The sequence below is a fragment of the Leucopleurus acutus genome (genome assembly GCF_964270905.1).
Source record: "Leucopleurus acutus genome assembly, chromosome: X".
Taxonomy (NCBI): domain Eukaryota; kingdom Metazoa; phylum Chordata; class Mammalia; order Artiodactyla; family Delphinidae; genus Leucopleurus; species Leucopleurus acutus.
The window spans coordinates 46,521,708-46,543,728 of NC_139148.1; the positions used below are offsets into that span (position 1 = coordinate 46,521,708).

General features: G+C 39.7%; 1 protein-coding gene across 1 annotated transcript in view; it reads right to left on the minus strand.

Annotated features, from left to right (window-relative positions):
* Positions 1–22,021, minus strand: part of PHF8 (PHD finger protein 8) — a 94,932-nt gene that overhangs the window by 57,752 nt on the left and 15,159 nt on the right. Inside the window, exons 2-9 of the mRNA XM_082864611.1 lie at positions 14,946–15,031; positions 14,447–14,555; positions 12,182–12,342; positions 11,213–11,354; positions 10,307–10,493; positions 8,312–8,474; positions 1,031–1,118; positions 555–661 (exon numbers count right to left, since the gene is read on the minus strand). Coding sequence (XP_082720737.1) covers positions 555–661; positions 1,031–1,118; positions 8,312–8,474; positions 10,307–10,493; positions 11,213–11,354; positions 12,182–12,342; positions 14,447–14,555; positions 14,946–15,031 — 1,043 coding nt within the window. The remainder of the gene's footprint in view (positions 1–554; positions 662–1,030; positions 1,119–8,311; positions 8,475–10,306; positions 10,494–11,212; positions 11,355–12,181; positions 12,343–14,446; positions 14,556–14,945; positions 15,032–22,021) is intronic.

Sequence of the window (22,021 nt, forward strand, 5' to 3'; positions counted from 1 at the left end):
GGAGCCACTCTATTTCCAAGCAGACCAGGAAAGAGGAAACCCAGCAGGTTGGCTTCTACCTGGGCTGATACCCAGGAACCAAACCAATGATGGGTAGTCAGGACTGGGCCTTGTCCCCAGGGGAAGCACGTCCAGGGAACTCTGACACTATACCGATTGAGTTTCTTATTTTAATTGGCAGGAAATAGGAATAATTTCACTGTGATCCAATTTTCTCAGTCCCCTTTGCTAAATAAAAAAGTTAAAATCCATGCCCTACCCTACATTACGATTAGTAAAAAAGCCAATTTCAAAAGATCGCATCCTTTGATTCCATTTTTATAGCATTCTTGAAATGACAAAATTACAGAGATGAAAAAGAGATCAGTGGTTTCCTGAAGTTATGGATAGTTCAGGGGGAGAGAGTGGGTGAGGTTATAAAGGGGTAACACTACAAAGATCTTTGTGGTGATGGGTACTGTATCTTGATTTGAGGTGATGGTTATGTGCACATGTGCACACACACATGGTCAGGGCAGCAGGGCAAAAAGGACAGTTGGCAAAGGGCTCCATACCTCGAAAGATGTCCAGGATATGCTTTCCCACATACCAACAGATGGTCTCAAAGTTGGGGAACTTGAAGAGGTCTGCTGTGCTCAACCGCTTCTCAATCTCATAGGCTCTGGAGGAAGTAGGCACAACAATAACAATGATAACAAGGACCCTGTTTACTGGGCACCTACTATGTATCAGGTATTGCTCTGGATGCTCTGTATCTATTATCTCTAATCCTCACAACTACCCTCTAAGACCTTACTCTATGGGTTAGGAAACTTGGGCTCAAAGTTTATGTGACTTGACAAAATTCACATAACTACTAAGTGAGGAAGAGGTATTCATCTTCAGACTGAACATCATCAGAAACCAGTATCCATTCCTTTCTGATCATCTTGCCTCCCTTCTATGCTGCACTCCTCACAATACTGGAGAACTCGAGGACTCTAGCAGATGGGAATGGCCAATTCGGGATCACCAGAGCTTCAGGACTCACTTGAGCTGCATTTCAATGTTAAGGCTGTGTAAGAAGTTCCCTCCAAAGGCAAGGCAGTCCACGGGGGTCAGCACAGCATGGATCCATCCTGCAGTGTAACAAGGCAAAAAACATAGCTGGCAGAGGGCCTTTCTTCTTTGGACATCACCACTGCCCACTCAGCTCAAACACAACTCCTTAGACCAGCCAGCCTGGCAGTAATTCAGAACATTCTAGCTTCCTCCACTCTCCCAACGCCCATCCTAGCCAAGTCTGCCATCATTATAACCCTGAACTGGACCAACCTGGGGGTTAATAAACTCCTTCTACTTCCCTTCTCTGCACTTCAAAATCTCTTTGTTGCCTCACCCACCCTCTCTCTTATTGCTAAGAAAGGCATCACCTCCTTGCCATGACTACCCCTTCTAACTCTGCGCTAGGTAAAACAAAGAGTTTTTGTGTTAGACAGACCTGGGTTCAAATCTTGCCGTTTTCTATATCTAAATATCCACTTCACAGGTTGGTTGTGAAGGATGTACCTAGTTGAAACTAAATTATTTTCCTTGCCCTTGACCCTATACTGCCTTCTGGGACCTTCTGATTTTTCTTCTTACATCTCTCTCATATTCATCTCCCCTTCTTCATCCATCCATCCTACTAATGGCTTGGTTCAGATCCATCATTATCTCTCACCTATGCTATTTGAAACAGCCTACAAACTGGCTCCTCTAACACCAGTGGTTCTTTAAGGTGTGATCCAGGGAATCCTGGGGCTCCTTGAGACTCTTTCAGAGCATATGCATGGTCAAAACTATGTTCATGATAATAAGATGTTATTTGTCTTTTTAACCCTCAGTATACAGTGGAGTTTTTCAAGGGGTACATGACATGATATCACAACACACAGAAGCAGATTTGAGGACACAGAAGTTTTCTGCTAACCCGAATATTAAAAAGATTTGCAGAAATGTAAATGTCAATCTTTTCACTAAATTTTTTTAGTTTGAAAATAGTTATTTTTCATAAAAATTATTACTTATGCTAACATGTAATGGGTTTATTCTTGTTTTTTCCTCAATGAACTAATAAATATATTTAAATTCTCAGTTTTAATTTATAATATGGTAAATATTAATAAATATAAACCACATAAATAAAAGCTCTTTGGGGTCCTCAATAATATTTAAGGGTATAAACAGGTCCAGAGTCCAAAGTGTTTGTAAACCACTGCTCCACACCAATCTCAACCTCTGAAGTCCATCCTCCACATCTCAACCCTAAGTGATATATCTGAAATGCAAATCTGCCCATGTCACCTCCTGCTTGAAACTCTTCAATGAAATGTACATCCACAGAAGAATAGATAAACTGCTGTATACTCATACAATGGAATACTAGAAAGCAAGTGAAATGAATGAACAATAGCCACATGTATCAACATGGATCTCACAATCATAATGTTCAGAGAAAAAAGTTGAGAAAAATACATCTGATTCCATTTATATAACATTCAAAAACATGTAAAACAATACTATATACTGCTTACTAAGGCATACCTATGTAATAAAGGGATAAAAATGCATGAGAATGATATCATCAACTTCAGGACAACAGCTAGCTCTGAGAGGGCAGAATGGGAATGTAATTGAGGAGAGGTATATACAAGGCTTCAAATATGTTTGTAATATGTTATATTTTTAGTTGAGTTATAAACACATAAATGTTCATTATATTATTCTTTATATCTCTTGCTACATCTGAAATATTTCATTAGAAATTAAATAAACAAATAAATCTTCAGTAGTCCCCAGTTGCCTCTGAAGTAAGTTCAGCCTGCCAACCTTTTCAGCTTCATCTGCTCCCAGCCCTTGGTCTTTAGGCTCCAGTATCCATAAACTGCTTCACACATCTTTGCTTTGTTTATTATGCCTTTCCCTTTATCTGAGAGCGCTTTCCTGCCTTTCTTTCCTTGGTCAGTCTCTATTTACTCTTCAGGTGTCACTCTTCTGAGAAGATTTTCACAAACCTCTGGCCAGACTAAGTGCTCTTCTCTGTGCTCCCAAAACTTCTGGTGAATATCTCTATTGTGTCTATTAGTACTGAAGAGCCTATCCATATTCTATCTCTAGCACCTAGCCCAATGTTGGGGCAGACAGTAGACATGAAATGCTTGTGGAACTCAGTAGATTGCACCCAGTTTGTGGGAATTTCTACCAAGATGCAAATGAATCCAACTCAAATCTCTGGTAGACAAATTCAATTCACCAGTTACCAAGTGCCCAGTGTACAAAAAAAAAACATCATGTGAGACCCAGCAAAGAATTCAAAGATGGGTGAATAAATGCATGGGAATAGAAAACTATAAAAGAGAAAAGCAGATGGGTATGGGGGTAGGAGGAGGGGGGCATGACTTGCCTCATCATATATTAAACATTCTATAAAACCAATGTAATCAAATCAATATGATACTGATATATGAATAGACAAACAGATCTGAGTAACAGAAAAGAAAATCCAGAATTATACAATATAATGTTCGACAAAGATGTTAGAATTATATAACACGAGTTTTAAAGGAGTCATCATAAAAATGCTTCAACGAACAATTACAAGCATGCTGGAAACAAACAAACAAAAGAAAGAGAAGCTATAAATAAGAAACAAGTACAAATTATAGAACTAAAAAATACTACATCTGAAATATATAATGAAACAATGGACTCAACAGAAGAATGGAGACAATGGAGAAAAGAATCAGAGAATTTGAAAACAGAACAATAGAAAGCACCCAATATGAACAAGAGAGAAGAAATAGACTGAGAGAAAAATAAACTCAGGAACCCAACAAGGACCTACTGTATAGCACAGGGAACTATATTCAATATCTTGTAATAACCTATAATAGAAAATAATCTGAAAAAAGATAGATACTATATATATAACTGAGTCTCTTTTTGCTGTACACCTGAATCACTGTAAATCAACTATATGCCAGTAAAAATAAAAAAGACAAAAAAATAAAGAACCATGCAATGGGACAGAAAAAAAACCCTCAGGAACCTGTGTTACAGGTTACCAAATGTGTTACATTTGTATAATCAAAGACCCAGAAGAAAAGTTAGAGTGAGGGAATGAAAAGGTATTTGAAGAAATAATATCTAAAAATTTCACTAATATGGCAAAAGACATAAGCCTACACATTCAAGAAGCTTGATGAACATATACAGTATAAACCCAAAGAAATCCATACCAAGACACATGATAGTCAAACTGCTGAAAAACTAAATAAAAAAGAAAAAATATTGGAAGTAGCAAGAAATGACACATACAGGGAAAAAAACAATTTAAAGGGTAGCCAAAATCTTATCAGAAACCACAGAAGCCAGAAGGAAGCAGCACAACATTCAAGTGCTGAAAGAAAATATCAACCCAGATTTCTATACCCAGCAAAACTATCCTTCAAGAGTGAAAGGGAAATCAAGACATTTACAGATGAAGGAAAACTAAGAGAATCTGTTGCCAGCAGATCTACCCTGAAACTCTAAACAGAGAGGAAATGATAAGAGAAGGAATCTTGGAACACCAGGAAGGAAGAACAATGGAAGAGTAAAAATACAGGTAAATACAATAGACTTTCCTGCTCTTGGATATTCTGAATTATGTTTGACAGCTGAAACAAAAATTAAAACACTATGTGATGTAGCTCTAATGTATGCAGAGGAAATATTTAAGACAAATACATTACATATGGTAAGGGTAAAGAGATGTGAAAAGAGGTAAGGTTTCAACTCTTTCTTCAAACTGGTAAAATGTCAGTACCAGTAGACTGTCATAAGATAGATATATATGTATATATAAATATACACATATAGATATGTATGTACATATATACATATATACACATATACATATTTATTTATATATGTACACATACATAGATATATGTGTATATGTCTATGTACATATACATATATATCTATATATATATACATATATACATAAAACTAGAGCTAACACTAAAAAAAAAATCTATATAAAACCTGAAGCTGAAAACTTCATATGGAAATTCAAGGGGCCCAGGAAGGCTGACACTTCCCAATTTCAAAACTTACTACAAGTGTACAATAACTGAGACAGTGTGATACTGTCATAAAGACAGACATACAGATCAATGGAATAGAATTCAAAGTCCAGAAATAAACCAATACATGGCCTATGGTCAACTGATTTTTGACAAAGGTGTCAAGACAATTCAATGGGGGAAAGAATGGTCTTTTCAAATTGTTCTGGGACATCTGGACATCCACATGCAAAAGAATGAAATTGGACCCATATCTCACACCATATACAAAAATTAACTTGAAATGGATGAAAGACATAAATGTAAGAACTAAAAAGAAAACTCAGAAGAAAACACAGGTGTTAATCTTCATGACCTTGAATTAGGCAATTGTTTCTTAGATATGACACCAAAAGCACAAGCAAAGAAAAAAAACAGATAAACGGGACTCTTGGGCTTCACAGAACAACAAGAAAGTAAAAAGTCAACCTCCAGAATGAGAGAAAGTATTTGCAAATCACACATCTGATAAAGGTCTAAACCAAAATATTTAAAGAATTCTTACAACTCAACAATAGAAAGACAAATCACCTAATTAAGGAATGGGCAGGGACTTCCCTGGTGGCACAGAGGATAAGACTCCACACCCCCAATGCAGGGGGCCTGGGTTTGATCCCTGCCCAGGGAACTAGATGTCACATGCATGCCGCAACTAAGAGTTCACATGCCACAACTAAGGAGCTCGTGTGCCGCAACTAAGGAGCCTGCTTGCCTCAACTAAGACTTGGCACAATCAAGTAAATAAATAAATAAATAAATGGGCAGAAGTTTTGAATAGATATTTCTTCAAAAAAAGATATATAAACATACAATAAGTGCATGGAAAGATGTTCAAAATCAATAGCCATTAGAGAAGCACAAATTAAAATCTCAGTGAGCTACAACTTCACACCCACTAGGATGGCTATAATCATAAAGACAGGCACAAACAACTGTTGGGTAGGATGTGGAAAAATTGAGACCCTCATAAATCGTTGGTGGAAAATGCAGCTGCTTTAGAAAACAGTCTGGCAATTCCTCAGGAAGTTAAACACAGAGTTACCATATAGATGACTCAGCAATTCCTCTCCTAGGTAGATATACCCAAGAGAATTGAAAATATATGTTAACACAATAACTTGTACATGAATGTTCATAGCAACACTATTCATAATAGGCAAAAAGTGAAAACAACCCAAATGTCTATAAAATGATGAATGGATAAACAAAATATGGTATATCCATACAATGGAATTATTATTCAGCCATTTAAAGAATGAAGTACTGAGAACATGGATGAACCTTGAAAATATTATGTTGGGTGAAAGAAGCCAGACATAAAAGACCACATATTGCATGATTCCATTTACATGAAATATTCAGAAAAGGCAAATTCATACACAGAGAAAAGTACAGAAGTGGGGTTGACAGGGGCTGGGGGGGAAGAAGGAATGGGGAGTGACTGCTAATAGGTACAGGGTTTCTTTTTGAAGTGAAGAAAACTTTCTGGTATTAGATAGTGGTGATGTTTGCACAACTTCAAGAATATTTTTTTAAAAACTGAATTGTACCCTTTAACATGGTAATTTTTATGGTATGTGCACTATATCTCAATTTTTTTAAAGGCACATTTAACAAAATGAAAATACAACATATCAAAATATGTGACACAGCTAAATCAGTGCTAAGGGGGGAATTTATAGCACTAAATGCTTATATTAAAAAAAAGAAGAAAAGGGCTTCCCTGGTGGCGCAGTAGTTAAGAATCCACCTGCCAATGCAGGGGACACAGGTTCGAGCCCTGGTCCAGGAAGATCCCACATACTGTGGAGCAACTAAGCCCATGCGCCACAACTATGGAGCCTGTGCTCTAGAGCCCACGAGCCACAACTACTGGGCCCACGTGCTACAACTACTGAAGCCCGCACACCAAGAGCCCGTGCTCTGCAACAAGAGAAGCCACTGTGATGAGAAGCCTGTGCACCACAATGGAGTAATCCCCACTCGCCGCAACTAGAGAAAGCCCATCCGCAGCAATGAAGACCCAATGCAGCCAAAAATAAATAAATAAAATAAATTTATTATAAAAAAAGAAGAAAAGTCTGAAATCAATAATCTAAGCTCTCATCTCAAGATCAGGAAAAGGAAAGCAAAATAAACCCAAAGCAAGCAGAAAGAAGGAAAAACAAAGATAAAAGCAGAAATCAATGAAATTGAAAACAGAAAGACAACAGAGAAAATCAGTGAAACAAAAAGTGATTCTTTAAAAAGTTCAACAAAATTGACAAACTTCCATTAAGACTAACACACAATAAAAGAGAAAGCACAAATTACTAACATCAGGAATGAAACACAGGGTAGCACTAGAGACTTGGAAGATATCAAAAGAATAATAAAGAAATACTATCTCTACACACATAAATTTGACAACTTAGATAAGATGGACCAATTGCTCGAAAAGCACAAACTTACAATTCACTCAATATGAAATAGATAATTTGAATAGCCTAATACAGGTTTAAAGAAATTGAATGTTAATTAAAAACTTCCCAAAAAGGAAATCTCCAGGTCCATGTGGCTGCAGTAGAGAATTCTATTGAACATTCTGAGAAAATTTAACACTAATTCTGAAATCAAGGAATTAAGAAATTAGAAAGTCAAGAAAAATCTAAATCAATGGAAAGACATATGTGTTCATGGAAGATTCAACATACTAAAGATGTCAACTTTCCCCAAATTGAGACAACTATGGGGACTTTTTCAAAATAAATACACTCAGATCCCACGCCAGACCAACGATTTCATAATTCTAGGGGTGAAGCCTAGGCCTTTATTGTTTTGGGAAAAAAAAAACCCTACCCCCACCCAGGTCATTCTGACTTATAGTCTACAATGCCAGTCTCTCAGTCACTATCTCTAGAGTCATGGGGCTAAGAGTCCTGTTTTCTATCTGTCCACCAAGTTGACATCAGTCCAGTGCAAAGGAGCTATCAACTTCCTCCTGGACCTCCCCAAGAAACCACACTGCCCACTGGCCACCACTCGAATTTTCTTGATGTCCACTTCTGAGCCTTCAACTGATATGAGAGGGATATCTCACATAATCAGATCAACACATTATGGGAAGGGGTTGGTTCCAGTGCCACAAGCTCTCTTCCTCTTCCCACCTTCCTCAAACCCTCCCAGAGGAGCCCAGGGAAGACCTGTAGGAATGAAAAGTGTCTGTCCTTGCTTCACAGAACACTTGTAGCACTTGTCCACCTGGTCCCCAAAGAACATCTCATTCTGGTTAGAGGAGCTGCTCCAGCACTCAAAGAGAGTCAGGTTGGCATTTGTTGGGCGGATCAGGTAGAAGATCTTCTCACCCTGAAACAAAGAAAGATTGACATGTCAAAAATATCAAGGGTTTCCAGAGAAGTCTTCTGGGAGTCTCCAAAAGAATATTCTCTCTCTCATGTTCCAAGACCATGTAGTATGCTAGAATTCCTTCTGTCCAAGGATCATTTATATATATATGTGGAAAACTTCAGAAGCCCTTTTGCACTTTGTACTTTTAAGCTTCTATAAAACTGACAAAAACAATTTGGAAAGGACATTTCAAACAAAATTGTCAACTTAAGACAAATGTACACCAAAGGCTCCTATTTTAGATGCAATGCCAAATGAAAAATGGCCTCTATAGATGAGTAGATCAATATTACTAGCCCTAGGAGAATTTAAGGCCACATTACTAATGAGAAGAAAATTGAATTTGCCTTTAAATGCCATTTACAGAGAGCATTCCTTCTCACACCTGCAATCAAAGCTAATAAAAGTTTAAAAGTTCAGTAATCACCCAAGGACTTCTGTAAGATTATATGTCGGATGATTATCTGTTGGAAGAACATATTATTTCCTAACTATGTTTTGCCTAGATAATCACCAGATAGATAATTTGGCAGAAAAGAAAAAAACCCACTAGCACAAAAATATCCCCAACCCATAGCTTGATTAGTTTAACCAATATTTCATAATACATTTCAATGTAGAAAATTATCTACTAGAAATTATTTACTGTACAATTAGAGAAATTTGAATCAGATCTGTAGATTAGATAACAGTATTATATCAATATTAATTTTCTGATTTTGATAACTATACTGTGGTTATATAAGAGAATACCCTTGTTTTTAAGAAATACACAATGAATTATTACGAGATAAAGGGACACCTTGTCTGAAACTACTCAGGTGTTTCAGAAAAAATATTTATATAAAACCATTTTATTATGTTTGCTTCAGAGAAAGAAAGAGTATAATAAAATAGTAACATGGGAATCTGAGCGAAGGGCACACAGGAAATCTTCCTATTATTTTTGCAATTTTTCTATGAAAAAGAAACTATTTAAAAATAAAAAAGTTAAATCTAACATTTGCATAATAGCACTTTCATTTACACACTCCAATTTCTTCATGATAAACCAATGAAAACAACTAGCTCAAGATTTGTGATCATTTGGACAAGAGCCATATCCAAGTTTTCTGCTCTTTCCTTGGCGTTTCTGATAAGAAAGCTAAATAGCATGAACAGTGGTGGAGAACAATAAAACTTACTTAAGAAATTTATTTTCCAGACCTCAAAAATCCTTTGTAGTCACTGACAATCAATATGCTAATTTTAAAATTGTAACGACCACTAAAAGGGAAACTATAGAAAGGCTGACATTAAAAAAAACCATCTCATACGTGCTCTATCTTGATGGTGGTGGCAGCCATGCAACTATTTATACAATTGTCAAAAATCATCAAACTATACACTTAAAACAGGTGAACGTTATGGTATACAAATTATAACTCAATAAACTTGGAGGGGAGAGGGAATTTCTCATGTTACCAGAAATGTCTGCAGTAAATATGGACATTTCCATACATAGCGGTAGGAGTACAGATTGGTTCAATTAAGATAACAGTCAGAGAAAACCTTAGGCATCTGCTGTTATTAAAAAAAAATAAAAGTTAACCATCAAAACTGTAAAGTAGAGACAATTTATATGGCATATCCACTCAGTACCCAACCCTGATAGAGCAGTTATATTGAAATGTCACCCAAAGAGAATATGGGATGCAGGTAGGCCTTAGCAGCCTGTCTTTATGCTGCCAACTGAAACAAACAGGGAGGCCCAAGGCCTGGCTGTCTTCAGAAGCCATAGCCATTCTTACCTTGAGCACATGGTACCAGACCGACGTGCCACCAAAGTCAATGTGAAAGTCTGTATAACTATCCCGCACGCTCATGAGGCAGTACTTCTGCACGTTGGGCCTCTCAAAGATACACTCCTCTGGCCACAAGTTCTCCACCCATGAGAGCTTCCGAACAATCTTGGGTGTCTCCACAAAGTTAGAAAGCCTATCAAGGAAGGGGTGGAGAGCAGATGTCAGCTGATTGGGAATTGAAGGTTGAAGCCTGAATAAAATGCCCCCATCCCAGTGAGACTCAGATAGGAGAAAGAAGTTCTCTCCACAGAATCCCAAAGAGCACACAGGACACTTATTTTTGTAAGTCCAGTCAGCATCCTCATTCCACTCAGCTCTGGAATTCCCAAGTCCCAGCTCCATAGCCCTCCCCAGTCAAAGGTGATCATTTCCTCCACTAAATGCTCAGAATCTCCACACCCGGGCCCACTCACTTGGCACATGGTGTATAACAGTATTGTACTGTCCCCATGTTGTAGTGTCTTCTTTATGAGGAACAATTAGAGAAACCTCTCAGGGCTCAGTTCCAGGTAAAGAAGTGTTTACCTGGGACAGAGGACCTATCCTGGGAGTTAAACGGTGACCATGCCACAATCTAAACACCAAAAAAAGGTCTAAGAAAGCTGTCCTAAATCTTGAAGGAAACAAAAATTAAAATAGCTACTGTATAATCTATCCTATGCTAGAAATTGTAAAGGAGAAATATGATTTGGTTGTTATAATGTGAGCAGCTACCCTAGAAAGTATAAACCAGCTCCTCATCCCAAAGGAAGAAACCACCGGGAAGAAGGGAAAGGAACACCAATATACACTCAGTATATCACAAGTCCTAGGCACTTTGTGAGGCTTTTTACTTACCCCTCTCCCTCTTACCTGGTATCAGAGAATTCCAAACTAATGACATTGAGGACTTTTTCCCTCTTCCCGCTATAATAATATTTCACAAAATCACCAAGCTTCATCTTGCAGTCGGCCTGGCGGGTCACATCAATCACATCAATCTCTTTGTCAGAACCTGGAGTAAAGAGATGGATTCTGCACCAAGTCCCAGAGATCAGAGAAGACTCTCACATCCCCTAACCAGTCCCTAAAATGACCTTACACTGAAAACTTCTCACTGTATTTGTATGTGCATAAATGGGAAGTGGGGGTAGGTATTCCTCACACTCTACTTAGACCTATGTGCCAGGTCCAGGCCTGCTAAGGCAACAGAACTGCCTGACACATAGTCTCACTCACAGTACTATCCACCTGCCTGGGCCCTGCTTCCTCACTTCTCTTCCTATCCCCCAAAACTCATGTCCAGAACACAACTAGCATGTGAGGGCAAAAATCAAAGGCTTTCTCATCTCAACAGAGGACAGAGAGGCCATAACAATCCTTGGAATTCCCCAGGTAAAAGATGGGGCTCAGCCTGGGGTTTTGTGGTGTGTTAGGAGGAAAAGGAAGGGTAGGCTAGGATTTTGGTTCCAGCTTTGCCTAAGAAGACTCTGGGGGGCTTCCCTGGTGGTGCAGTGGTTGAGAGTCTGCCTGCTGATGCAGGGGACATGGGTTCGTGCCCCGGTCCGGGAAGATCCTACATGCCGTGGAGTGGCTGGGCCCATGAGCCATGGCCGCTGAGCCTGCGCGTCCAGAGCCTGTGCTCCTCAACAGGAGAGACCACAACAGTGAGAGGCCCGTGTACCGCAAAAAAAAAAAAAAAGAATGACTCTGGGCAAGGCACTTCACCTCAAATTCCCAAGATGGCTAGAAAGGAAATGCAAAACGTAGACTGGAGGGGAAGGGTCATACGTTTTGATGAGAGTGAACAATGTCACAGTTAAGAGGGTCTGTGGTGCTTACCAACATAGTGTTCCACATCCCTCACAGTGAATGATGGTGAGGGCAGCGTCATCCCCAATCCATCCTTCTTCAAGACCAGGATGGGCACACTGAAGCTATTCTCTTCCAGGAATTCCACGGTCAGCTGACTTCCAGTGGGCTTCAGAATCACTTCATCTGAGCTGTGGGCCACATGAGAGAAAGCCTGAACCCTAGAGGCCCTGCTACTGAAGGCCTCACTGGATGCTGTCACTCACCCAAAGGGTGGGGTCTTCCTGAGGGGACCTAATGTTGGCTGGCAACTAATGAGTGGCATAAACTTCACCTGCCAGGGAAGAAATGACCTATCGAAGGCAAGAAGCCAGGTCACTGGCAGAGGTGGTAAGCTAAATCCAGGATAGCCTGTCAATATGGTGCTCTTCTCTAGATGACAAAGGAAGAAATCACTCAACAGCCTGCCCAGGAAGAAAAGACATACCTGACAAGTTTAGCTAAATTACTCTAACCCAGAGCAGCACTACCCCATTTTAAACACTGGCAAATAAAGAGAAAAGACTGATTTAAAAAACAAAAACAATTTTTATAGCCACTCTCTTGACACACATACTTCGTTAACTAGAAAACAGGAGTTTCTGGTTTTCTTAAAATCATGCTGGAGAAAAGACTGGCTATTTGACAAATTGTGTTGGGACAAACATCTGGAAAAATATTAAGATCAAAGTCTATCTCACTCTTTAAGTAATTCTAGATGGAACAAAGATCAAATTAGAAAAAATAAGGCCATAGAGTAGTAGAAAAATTATCGGAGAGACAAGGCCCAGTAATCATTATAAATAGTAATAGTAAATTTAAGTAAAAATTAAAATTTTCTGCAAGGAAAGCTATTACAAATCAGTATGAAATAGGCAGTAACCCAACAGAAAAACTGTTAAACAATGTTGAGAAGGCAGTTAACAGAGAAAGAAATAAAGATGACTTATAAATGTAGGATAACAGACATGCTTCCTTCATAACTAAAGAAATGCAAGTGGAAACAATGAAATCTCATTTTTTATCTTATCAGAAAGGCAAAAAAGTTTGATAATAAACAGTGTTGGCCAGGATATAGGAAAACAGGTACCCTCACACATTGTCTAGTGGGAGTATGAAATAGTGTGGCCACTTTGAAAACAATCTGGCAATATTTATAAACATTTTTAAAGCACATACCCTTCGACCTAGCAATTTCATTTTTAGGTAGTAAATCTACACATATACTCACCCACATATGCAAAAACCTAAGTACAAAGACATTCACTGCGCATTTTTTTTCTAATAGCAAAATACTAGAATTGATTTAAATATTCATCAACAGAGGACTGGTTAAATAAATTATACATCCATACAGTGGAGTACTAAACATCCATGAAAAAGAATGAAGAACATCTGTATATGCTGTTATGGATTGATCTCCATAATTTAGATTTTAAAAAAAGCAAGATGTAGAACAATAAGTGTTTGTGTTTTTTAATAAACAAGGGGACACACACACACACACACACACACACACACACACATATGTTTGTATAAGCAAAAACTATTTCTGAAAGAATGCACAAGAAATTGGTTGACTCTGGAGAAGGGACCTGAGGGGTCTGGGGTAGAAAGGAGACTCACTGCCTTTAAATAAATAAAACAAAATTTATTAAGTTGAAGAAACACTTATAATCCTAAATAACACTTCAATTATAGGAAAGCTGGAAAAGGTCAAATGAATTAAAAACTAAGCAAAAGAGAATGCTTTATTCATTAATTTTTCTAACACTATTTTTGCTCAATTCAAGTAATTTATTTAATAAGCCCATCTTAATTTTCTAAAAGAAAAAAATTTTTTCTTGATTTTAAAAGAAATACATGACTACTCAAAAAAAATTTTTTTCCAAAGAGTTTCATCTTCTCTACAATGAGAGAATTAAACTTTCTGATTTTTAAGACTCCTTCTAGTTATAGCATTCCCTGGGTGCATGTAAATATCCTCTCCTGACTGAGGCGAAAACTGCCTATCTACCAAAAGTTTCTACAAGTGGACCTTAATGTACTCTGCACATCAAATGAAACTCTAGCAATGTTTCTCAGAAACTTACTAAAACAGAAGATCCCTCCCCAGAGGGAACTCACAGAACCCTGCAGACATCCCCAGATGGTGGAGGTACCCAGTGCGACAGCCAGTGGGAAAACTGGGAAGAGATGGGCCCCAGCTTCCCAGAGCCCTGGCATTCACTGGCCCTTGGAGTACGGGGTCCTCACCTGTCAAAGGTCCTACTCCGAAGCTCTCGAATGAACGTAGGGCTTCCCGTCTTCACTGGCTTCCCCTTGTGTGTATCATGGCCTTTTGAAGATACACGGCGTTTTTTCACTAAGTCAGTAAAAGACAAGACACTGTCAGTCAAAATGGCTACAAGCTATGGTTCCAAGAGCAAACGCCTCAGCAGATCCTGCTTCTCTTCCAATCTAACAACCCCTTGCATCATCTGGAGTCAAGGAGGCCCTCACAGTCTCAGGAAAGCTCTTGGTGAGGATAGGTGCTTCCTCTGGGGAATCCCTAAGTAAGGGAGGGAGGTGAAACTCTGCACTTCTGCCCTCTCAGTGGAGCAGCTGCTGGCCTGCAGGGCCTACACAGGCTTCTGCTATTTCCCAAGAGAGACAAATCTGAAGCACTGACAAAAAGGCAATTTTCCTTCCAAGCTTCCTTTGCTTTGTCTCTCCTCTGGACTGCCTTCTCTTAAAAACTCCAAGATCTACTTACTGATGGAGGGCCCATGTAAGACCTCACAATTGGGGCAGTGGTAGAGGTCAATGTCAGCAGCCTTCTCCTCTTCAACACCAACACAACTAGAAAAGAGAAAATCAGACAAGGTTTGTGGAAATTTTACTTTTCATAAGGTCTACAACGTGCTGTTCAGTACACAATTAAGTAAAATTTTAAATGCAGTTCCTTCATCACACTAGCTACATTTCAAGTGCTCAGTAGCCACACGTGGTTACCACATTGGGCAGATTATCAAACTTTTTTGTCAATGCAAAAAGTTCTATTGGACCAAATGGTCTAAAATAATTATGACAGAGCTAAAAATGTACAGACAATAAAGCTTCATTAAGACTCAGAATGGTCAAAGCTGGAAGAGACTCTAGAGCAGTGCTGTCCAGTAGAAATATAATGTGAGTTAAATATGTAATTTTAAATGTTCTAATAGCCACATTAAAAAGGTAAAAAGAAACAGGTGAAATTAAGTTTAATAATAATTTAATATTTTATTAACGAATATATCTAAAATATTATTTCAACATAAAATCAAACATTTAAACTTTATTGAGCTATTTACTTTATTAAATGAAAATGAATGAAAATAGTATTTTATAGTCAACAGTGGTTCCCTCTGAGTGAAGGATTATGGTAACCATTTTTCTCTTATATGTATTTTCTAATTTTCTACAATGAACATGTGTTACTTATTTCATACTGTAATGTCTGAGAAAGATTTATTTAATTTTGAAAATCTGAGTTTGCATGTATGTGAGCTGGTAATCTCACAAAATTTAAAGCCTTCCTCGTCAAAGAAGTCATCGGCAGCCCTCCAAAAAACTTCTGGCTAAGATCTCCTAAAATCTTTGGTCAGCCACAGAGAACAGGGAGCATAATAATAAGGCAGAGTTCCAACCATTTCGGCTAAGACTGACTTCCTAGGATCAGGACCCCACCACCTTCCCGAGTGCTAACCCTGTAAACCTGTTGCACATCAATAAATTGAGGACATTTTATTTTATAAAAGGATTGGTCTATTATGAATTGGAAATTTAAAAAAAAAAACCAAAATACCCTGGGTCCTTCACCTCAGATAGTCTAAGAAGCACTGTGTTAGAACCCGGTCAGGTAGAAGTTGTACATTCTCCCAGACCCTTCTAACTCAGGGCTGGGCTGGGGGTGAACATCCCCCTCACTTTCCAGTGAGACTCTGAGATCATCTCTCCTCTATCCTTGTGTAAGATCTCCTATTCCTCTGAGTTTCATATCATCCAACAATAGCTCTTCCCACTCCTCTTCACTATCAGCTACTCATCTCCCCAACATACCTCTTCACTATCAGCTACTCATCTCCCCAACATACCCTCTTCACTCACTGAAGAACCTGCTCACAGATTCTTCTTCATCCCAAGTCCTGCCAGCCTCCCACGTGACATAATTATGGATATAAAGGCCTAATATCCCAGCCTCTTAGCTCATTGACCTTCTCATTTTCAGAGACTGCTGCCTCCACTCCCATTTCAGCTACCAACTCTCATGGCCATCACCCAGACCTTGTCAACACTTGCAACTGCTTCACCTCTGGAATATGAAATGCATACATCACACTCTGACCACAAGTACATCCATCCAGCTCTCATTCATTACACCTGTTCTTTGCCCTCAAAAATCCCTTGATCCTACTTTTCACCTGTTCAACTGCTGTTGCCTTCACCGTTCTTCCCTATCTAGTTCATAGATTTCATCATTCCTCACTTCAACCATTCTCTTACAGATACCTTCAACTCACTTGCCCCACTGCCTTTACATCACTCCCAAGTGCAAATCCCAACCCTGGCTCAATCCAACTATATAACATTGGACCATTGGACATGGCTAGAGAAAAATCATCCATTGGATTGGTGCCACAATAAATTCACACTGTCCAAAATATCTGAGTCACAGAAAAACCAACACAATATTGAAGGAGAAGAACAAAGTTGGAGGACTGATGCTACCCGACTTGAAGACTTACTATAAAGCTACAGTAATCAAGACAGTGTGGTACTGATGAAAGAATAAACAGATCAATAGAACAGAAAAGAGAGCCCAGAAATAGATCAACAGAAATATAGTCAACTGATCTTTGACAAAGGAGCAAAGGTAATACAATGGAGCAAAGACAGTCTTTTCAACAAATGATGCTGGAACAACTGGACATGCAAACAAATGGAATTAGACACAGACCTTATATCCTTCACAAAAAAGAACTCAAAATGGATCACAGACCTAAATATAAAATGCAAAACTATAAAACTCCTAGAAGACAACATAGGAGAAAATCTAGATAACCTTGGGTTTGGCAATGACTTTTTAGATGCAACACCAAAGGCACAATCCATGAAAAATGAGAACTGATAAGCTGGACTTCATTAAAATTAAAAACCCGTTCTGTGAAAGGCATTGTCAAGAGAATGAAAAGACAAGCCAAAGACTGGAAGTAAATATTTGCAAAGGACATATCTGATAAAGGACTGTTATCCAAAATATAACAGAAAGAACTCTTAAGAACTCTTAAAACTCAACAATAAGAAAATGAACAACCTGATTAAAAAATGGGTAAGAGATCTGAGCAGACACCTTACCAAAGAAGATATACAGATGGCAAATAAGCATATGAAAAGGTGCTCCACATCCTGTATCAATAGGACAATGCAAATTAAAACAATGAGATATCACTATACACCTATGAGAATAACCAAAAATCCAGAACACTGACAACACCAAATGCTGGCCAGGAGGTGGAGCGACAGGAACTCTCATTCTTTGCAGGTGGGAATGCAAAAAACAGCCCCTTTGGAATACAGTTTGGCAGTTTTTTACAAAACTAAACATACTCTTACCATACAACCCAGCAATTGTGCTCTCTGACATTTACTCAAAGTAATTGAAAACTATGTCCACATAACAACGTGCACACAGATGTTTATAGCAACTTTATTCATAATTGCCAAAATTTGGATGCAACCAAGATGTCCTTCAGTAGGTGAATGGATAAACTGTGGTACATCCAGACAATGGAATGTTATTCAGCACTAAAAAAAAAAAGCTATCAAGCCATGAACAGACATGAAAGAAACTTTGAAAGAAGCCAATCAGGCTACATATTACATGATTCCAACTACATGACATTCTGGAAAAGGCAAAACTATGGGGACAGTAAAAAGATCAGTGGTCATCAGGGATTGGGGGGGGGAAGAGAGATGAACAGGCAGAGCACAGAGAATTTTTGGAGCAGTGAAACTATTCTGCTACTAAAATGATATAATGGTGGGTACAAGTTATTATACATTTGCCCAAACCCATAGAATGTATAACACCAAGAGTAAATCCTGATGTAAACTATGGATTTGGGGTGATAATCATGTGTCAATGTAGGTTCATCTACTTTAACAAATGTACCACTCTGGTGGTGGGGGATGTTGATAACGGGGGAGGCTATGCATGTGAGGGCAGGAGGCATATGGGAAACCTCTGTACCTTCCACTCAACTTGGCTGGGAACCTAAAACTACTCTAAAAAATAAAGTCTATTTTAAAAAATCTGGGTCATGCTGCCTGACAATTCTCCTGTATTTCCCTGCTCAGTTCTCTCCACCATCATCCACAATGGCTATTTCAAATCTCTGACCCCCCACTGCCTTCCTCTTCTCTCTCAGCAAATGACCCTGCCTCCTACTTCTTAGACAAAATGAAGTAATCAGATGGGAACTACCTCAACTTCTCACACCAAATCTACCTCCTTCTGCATCCTTCTTTTCCTCCTGTTACAACGAAAGAACTATCTTTCCTTCTTTGTAAAGTCAGCTTTTCCACCTGGGTCACATCTTTTTTTTTTTTTTTACCTTCTCAATAAATTCCCTCTTCTTTCTGCAGTATCTTCAACCTCTCCCTCTCTACCTTCCCCTTCACAATAGCATTTAAACTAGCTCACTGATCTTTGCAAGACCTTCCCTGCCTCCTTTCTGCCCCTCTCTGCCACTTCAGAGCTAAATATCTTCTTTGTTTAATCCTATGCAGCTTCACAATGACTTTTATTTAAATAGGTATTGATTATACATTTTATGAAACTCCAAAGGTACAGAAGCGTATACAGTGAAAAGTCTCTCTCCTACTCCTAGCCACACTGTACTATCCAGAGATGTTCTACCAGGGCCAAACCTATAAAAAGAATTTTTTTGAGTTGCTGTGTACACTTTCTCACCCACTGCTGCAGTCTGATTTTAGTCCCCACCTTCTCTAAAACAGACTTCACTGATATCTTGACCTCCTTACTGAAACATGCAATAAGTACTTCCTTCCTTTATCTCATTTGACCTCCTAGCAGCATTACCACAGTGCTGACCCTGTGCTCTCTCTACTTGACTTCCATAACACCCCATTTGCCCGGGGTCCATCCCTCCAGCTAACATTTAATGAGCATCTGCCAGGCCCTGGTCTAGGTGCTGGAGAGACAAAGACACAGAACAAAGCATACAAAAATCCCTGCCCTCATGGAGCTGACAATCTAGTGGGTGAAGCAGACAAGAAGCAAGATAAATCAGGGTAACCAGTGAAATATATTGTACGTTAGATAGAGGAGTTAAGTAGAAAAATAAAGCAGGAAGGGGAATATGTATGCATGTATATGTAAGTATACATACACACACTGGGTGGTGAGGGGAATGACAGTGGTGTTGAAATTTTGGGTAGGGAAGCCAGGGAAGGACTCACTGACAAAACAATTTTTGTATAAAGACCTGAAGGGAGTAAAGGAGCAAGCCATATGTATATGAGGGAAGAGCATCCCAATTAGAACAGCAAGTACAAAAGCCCTGTGGCAGGAGTGTGCCTAGACGAGGACAGTGTTCTGGAATAGAGAGAGCAAAGGGGACAATAATAGGTCAGAAAGGCTCATGCAGTAGAGTCCTGTAGGTCAGGGGTCCCCAACCCCCGGGCCTTGGACCAGTACCGGTCTGTGGCCTGTTAGGAACCAGGCCGCACAGCAGGAGGTGAGTGGCGAGCAAGCGGAAGCTTCATCTGCCGTTCCCCATCGCTCCCCATCGTGCGCATTACTGCCTGAATCATCCCCCTCCAACCCCGGTCCGTGGAAAAACTGTCTTCTATGAAACCGGTCCCTGGTGCCAAAAAGGTTGGGGACCACAGCTGTAGGACATCATAAAGGACTTTGGCTTTACCTGAGTGAAGAACTGGGTGGAATCCACCAGAGGATTATGAGGATTATGAGCAGGGATGTGATGTGATCTTAATTATGTGTCTGGCTGCTCTGTTTCCCAATGCATTCTTTTTCTCCTGCCCACTCCTTAAATGTTGACATTTCTTAGGTCCTCTTTTCTAGGCTCTCTTTTCTCCTCACTTTCTCTCATTGGTTTCACTAACTCTCAGGGCTCCATGTGCCCTCTATATAACTATAACTGCAAGCCAGATCTCTTTGCTGAGTTTCAGACCCTCTCTTGAAATTTCTCCTGGATATTTCTACTGGATAGCCCACTTACATAGTACTTCAAATTTAACACGTCCAATTCAATTTCTCCCCCTGCTTGGCCCCTAAACCTGCTCCCTCTCTAAGGCACCATAACCTTACCAGGTGTTTAAGCCAGAAACCTGGCAGCCACTGATGACTTGCCTCTCACCTTCTCCCTCCACTACACCCTGAGTAGGTATTCAAGCTCAGGACTGTAGACTTTAGGGCCAGACTGCCTGGGTTTACAGCCTAGCTATACTTTCCACTTACTACCTGTGAGATCTTAGGCAAGTTACTTAACTCTATGTCTCAGTTTCTTCGTCTCTAAGGTGGGGATAAAAATTTGTATGTGTATTATAATGTTGCTCTCAAAAGTAAATGAGTTAATTTATATAGTGTTTAGAACACTGCCTGGTACAGAGTAAGTGTTCTGTATGTGATGCTATTATCATCCAAGTTATCACCATGTCCTATCACTTCTATCTCCTAACTGGCCATCAGTTGTATCCTTCTGTCATCCTCACTGCCCCTGCCCTAATCCAGGCCACTATTATCTCTAACTGGGATTACTATCCTGTCCTCCTAACTGGGCTCCTGGCCTCTACTCTGTCCTCACCCAAATGGCCCTCCACAGTACAGCCAAAGTGATCTTTTTAAAATGTAAATTTGATCCTGTCAACCCTTGTTCAAAACCCCTCACATGCTTCCTATTTTTCTTAAGGTAAAGTATAAACATATCATGGCCTAAAAGACCCCACCTCTTGCCCTTCACACATAGCATAGGCTATAAAATTTGTGGGGCTGGTGCAAATGAAAATCAGGGGCCCCCAGTTGACAAAGAAAAGCTATTTCCTCTCTTCCATGATCTCTCTCAACTTGCCGTGGGGCTTTTTATTTGTTAATTACTGTCATGTTCCCTTGGGCATGGGGATACTCAAGGGGCAAGCGCAGGCCCTCACAGGCACTCAGGGGCCACGCGCTATGACTTAGTGTGCAGGGTGCATGCACCTGACCCTGACTCTCCAGCACCTGCACCCAGGCCCCGCAACCCAGGCAGCCAGTCGAGAATCCATTCAGGGAGGCAGCAAGAGGTAGGACCACAGGTGAGCTAAAGCTCTAGGTCCCCAGGACAAACTCCACTGTCCCTGGAACCTCACATACAAAACACAAATTCAAAGGTAAAATTATTAAGAATTTCAAGACTACAACCACAGAGCATTAAACTTCAAGCATGGGCATGGGGCCCCCTTCCAAATATGAGGCTGTGTGTGACTACAGCAGTCACACACCCATGAAGCCAGCCCTGCTCTAAAACCCAGCTCGACTCTCAGCACCATGCTCTTTCTGGTCTCTGGGACTCATCACACATGGCTCCCTGTGCCTAGAACATTCCTTCCCTTCCTCTTCCCTACTGCCATGCCTCGCCCCCCTAACTATCCATATTTCAGCACTCACCCTGCAGACTTGCAACTGCCCATTTACTTGCTATCTGCCCCTACTACATACAGCAGACAGCATCTCTTGTTCACCCCAAGTCCTCACCTTATCCATCTCCCAGTCTTGCTTTATTTATTATT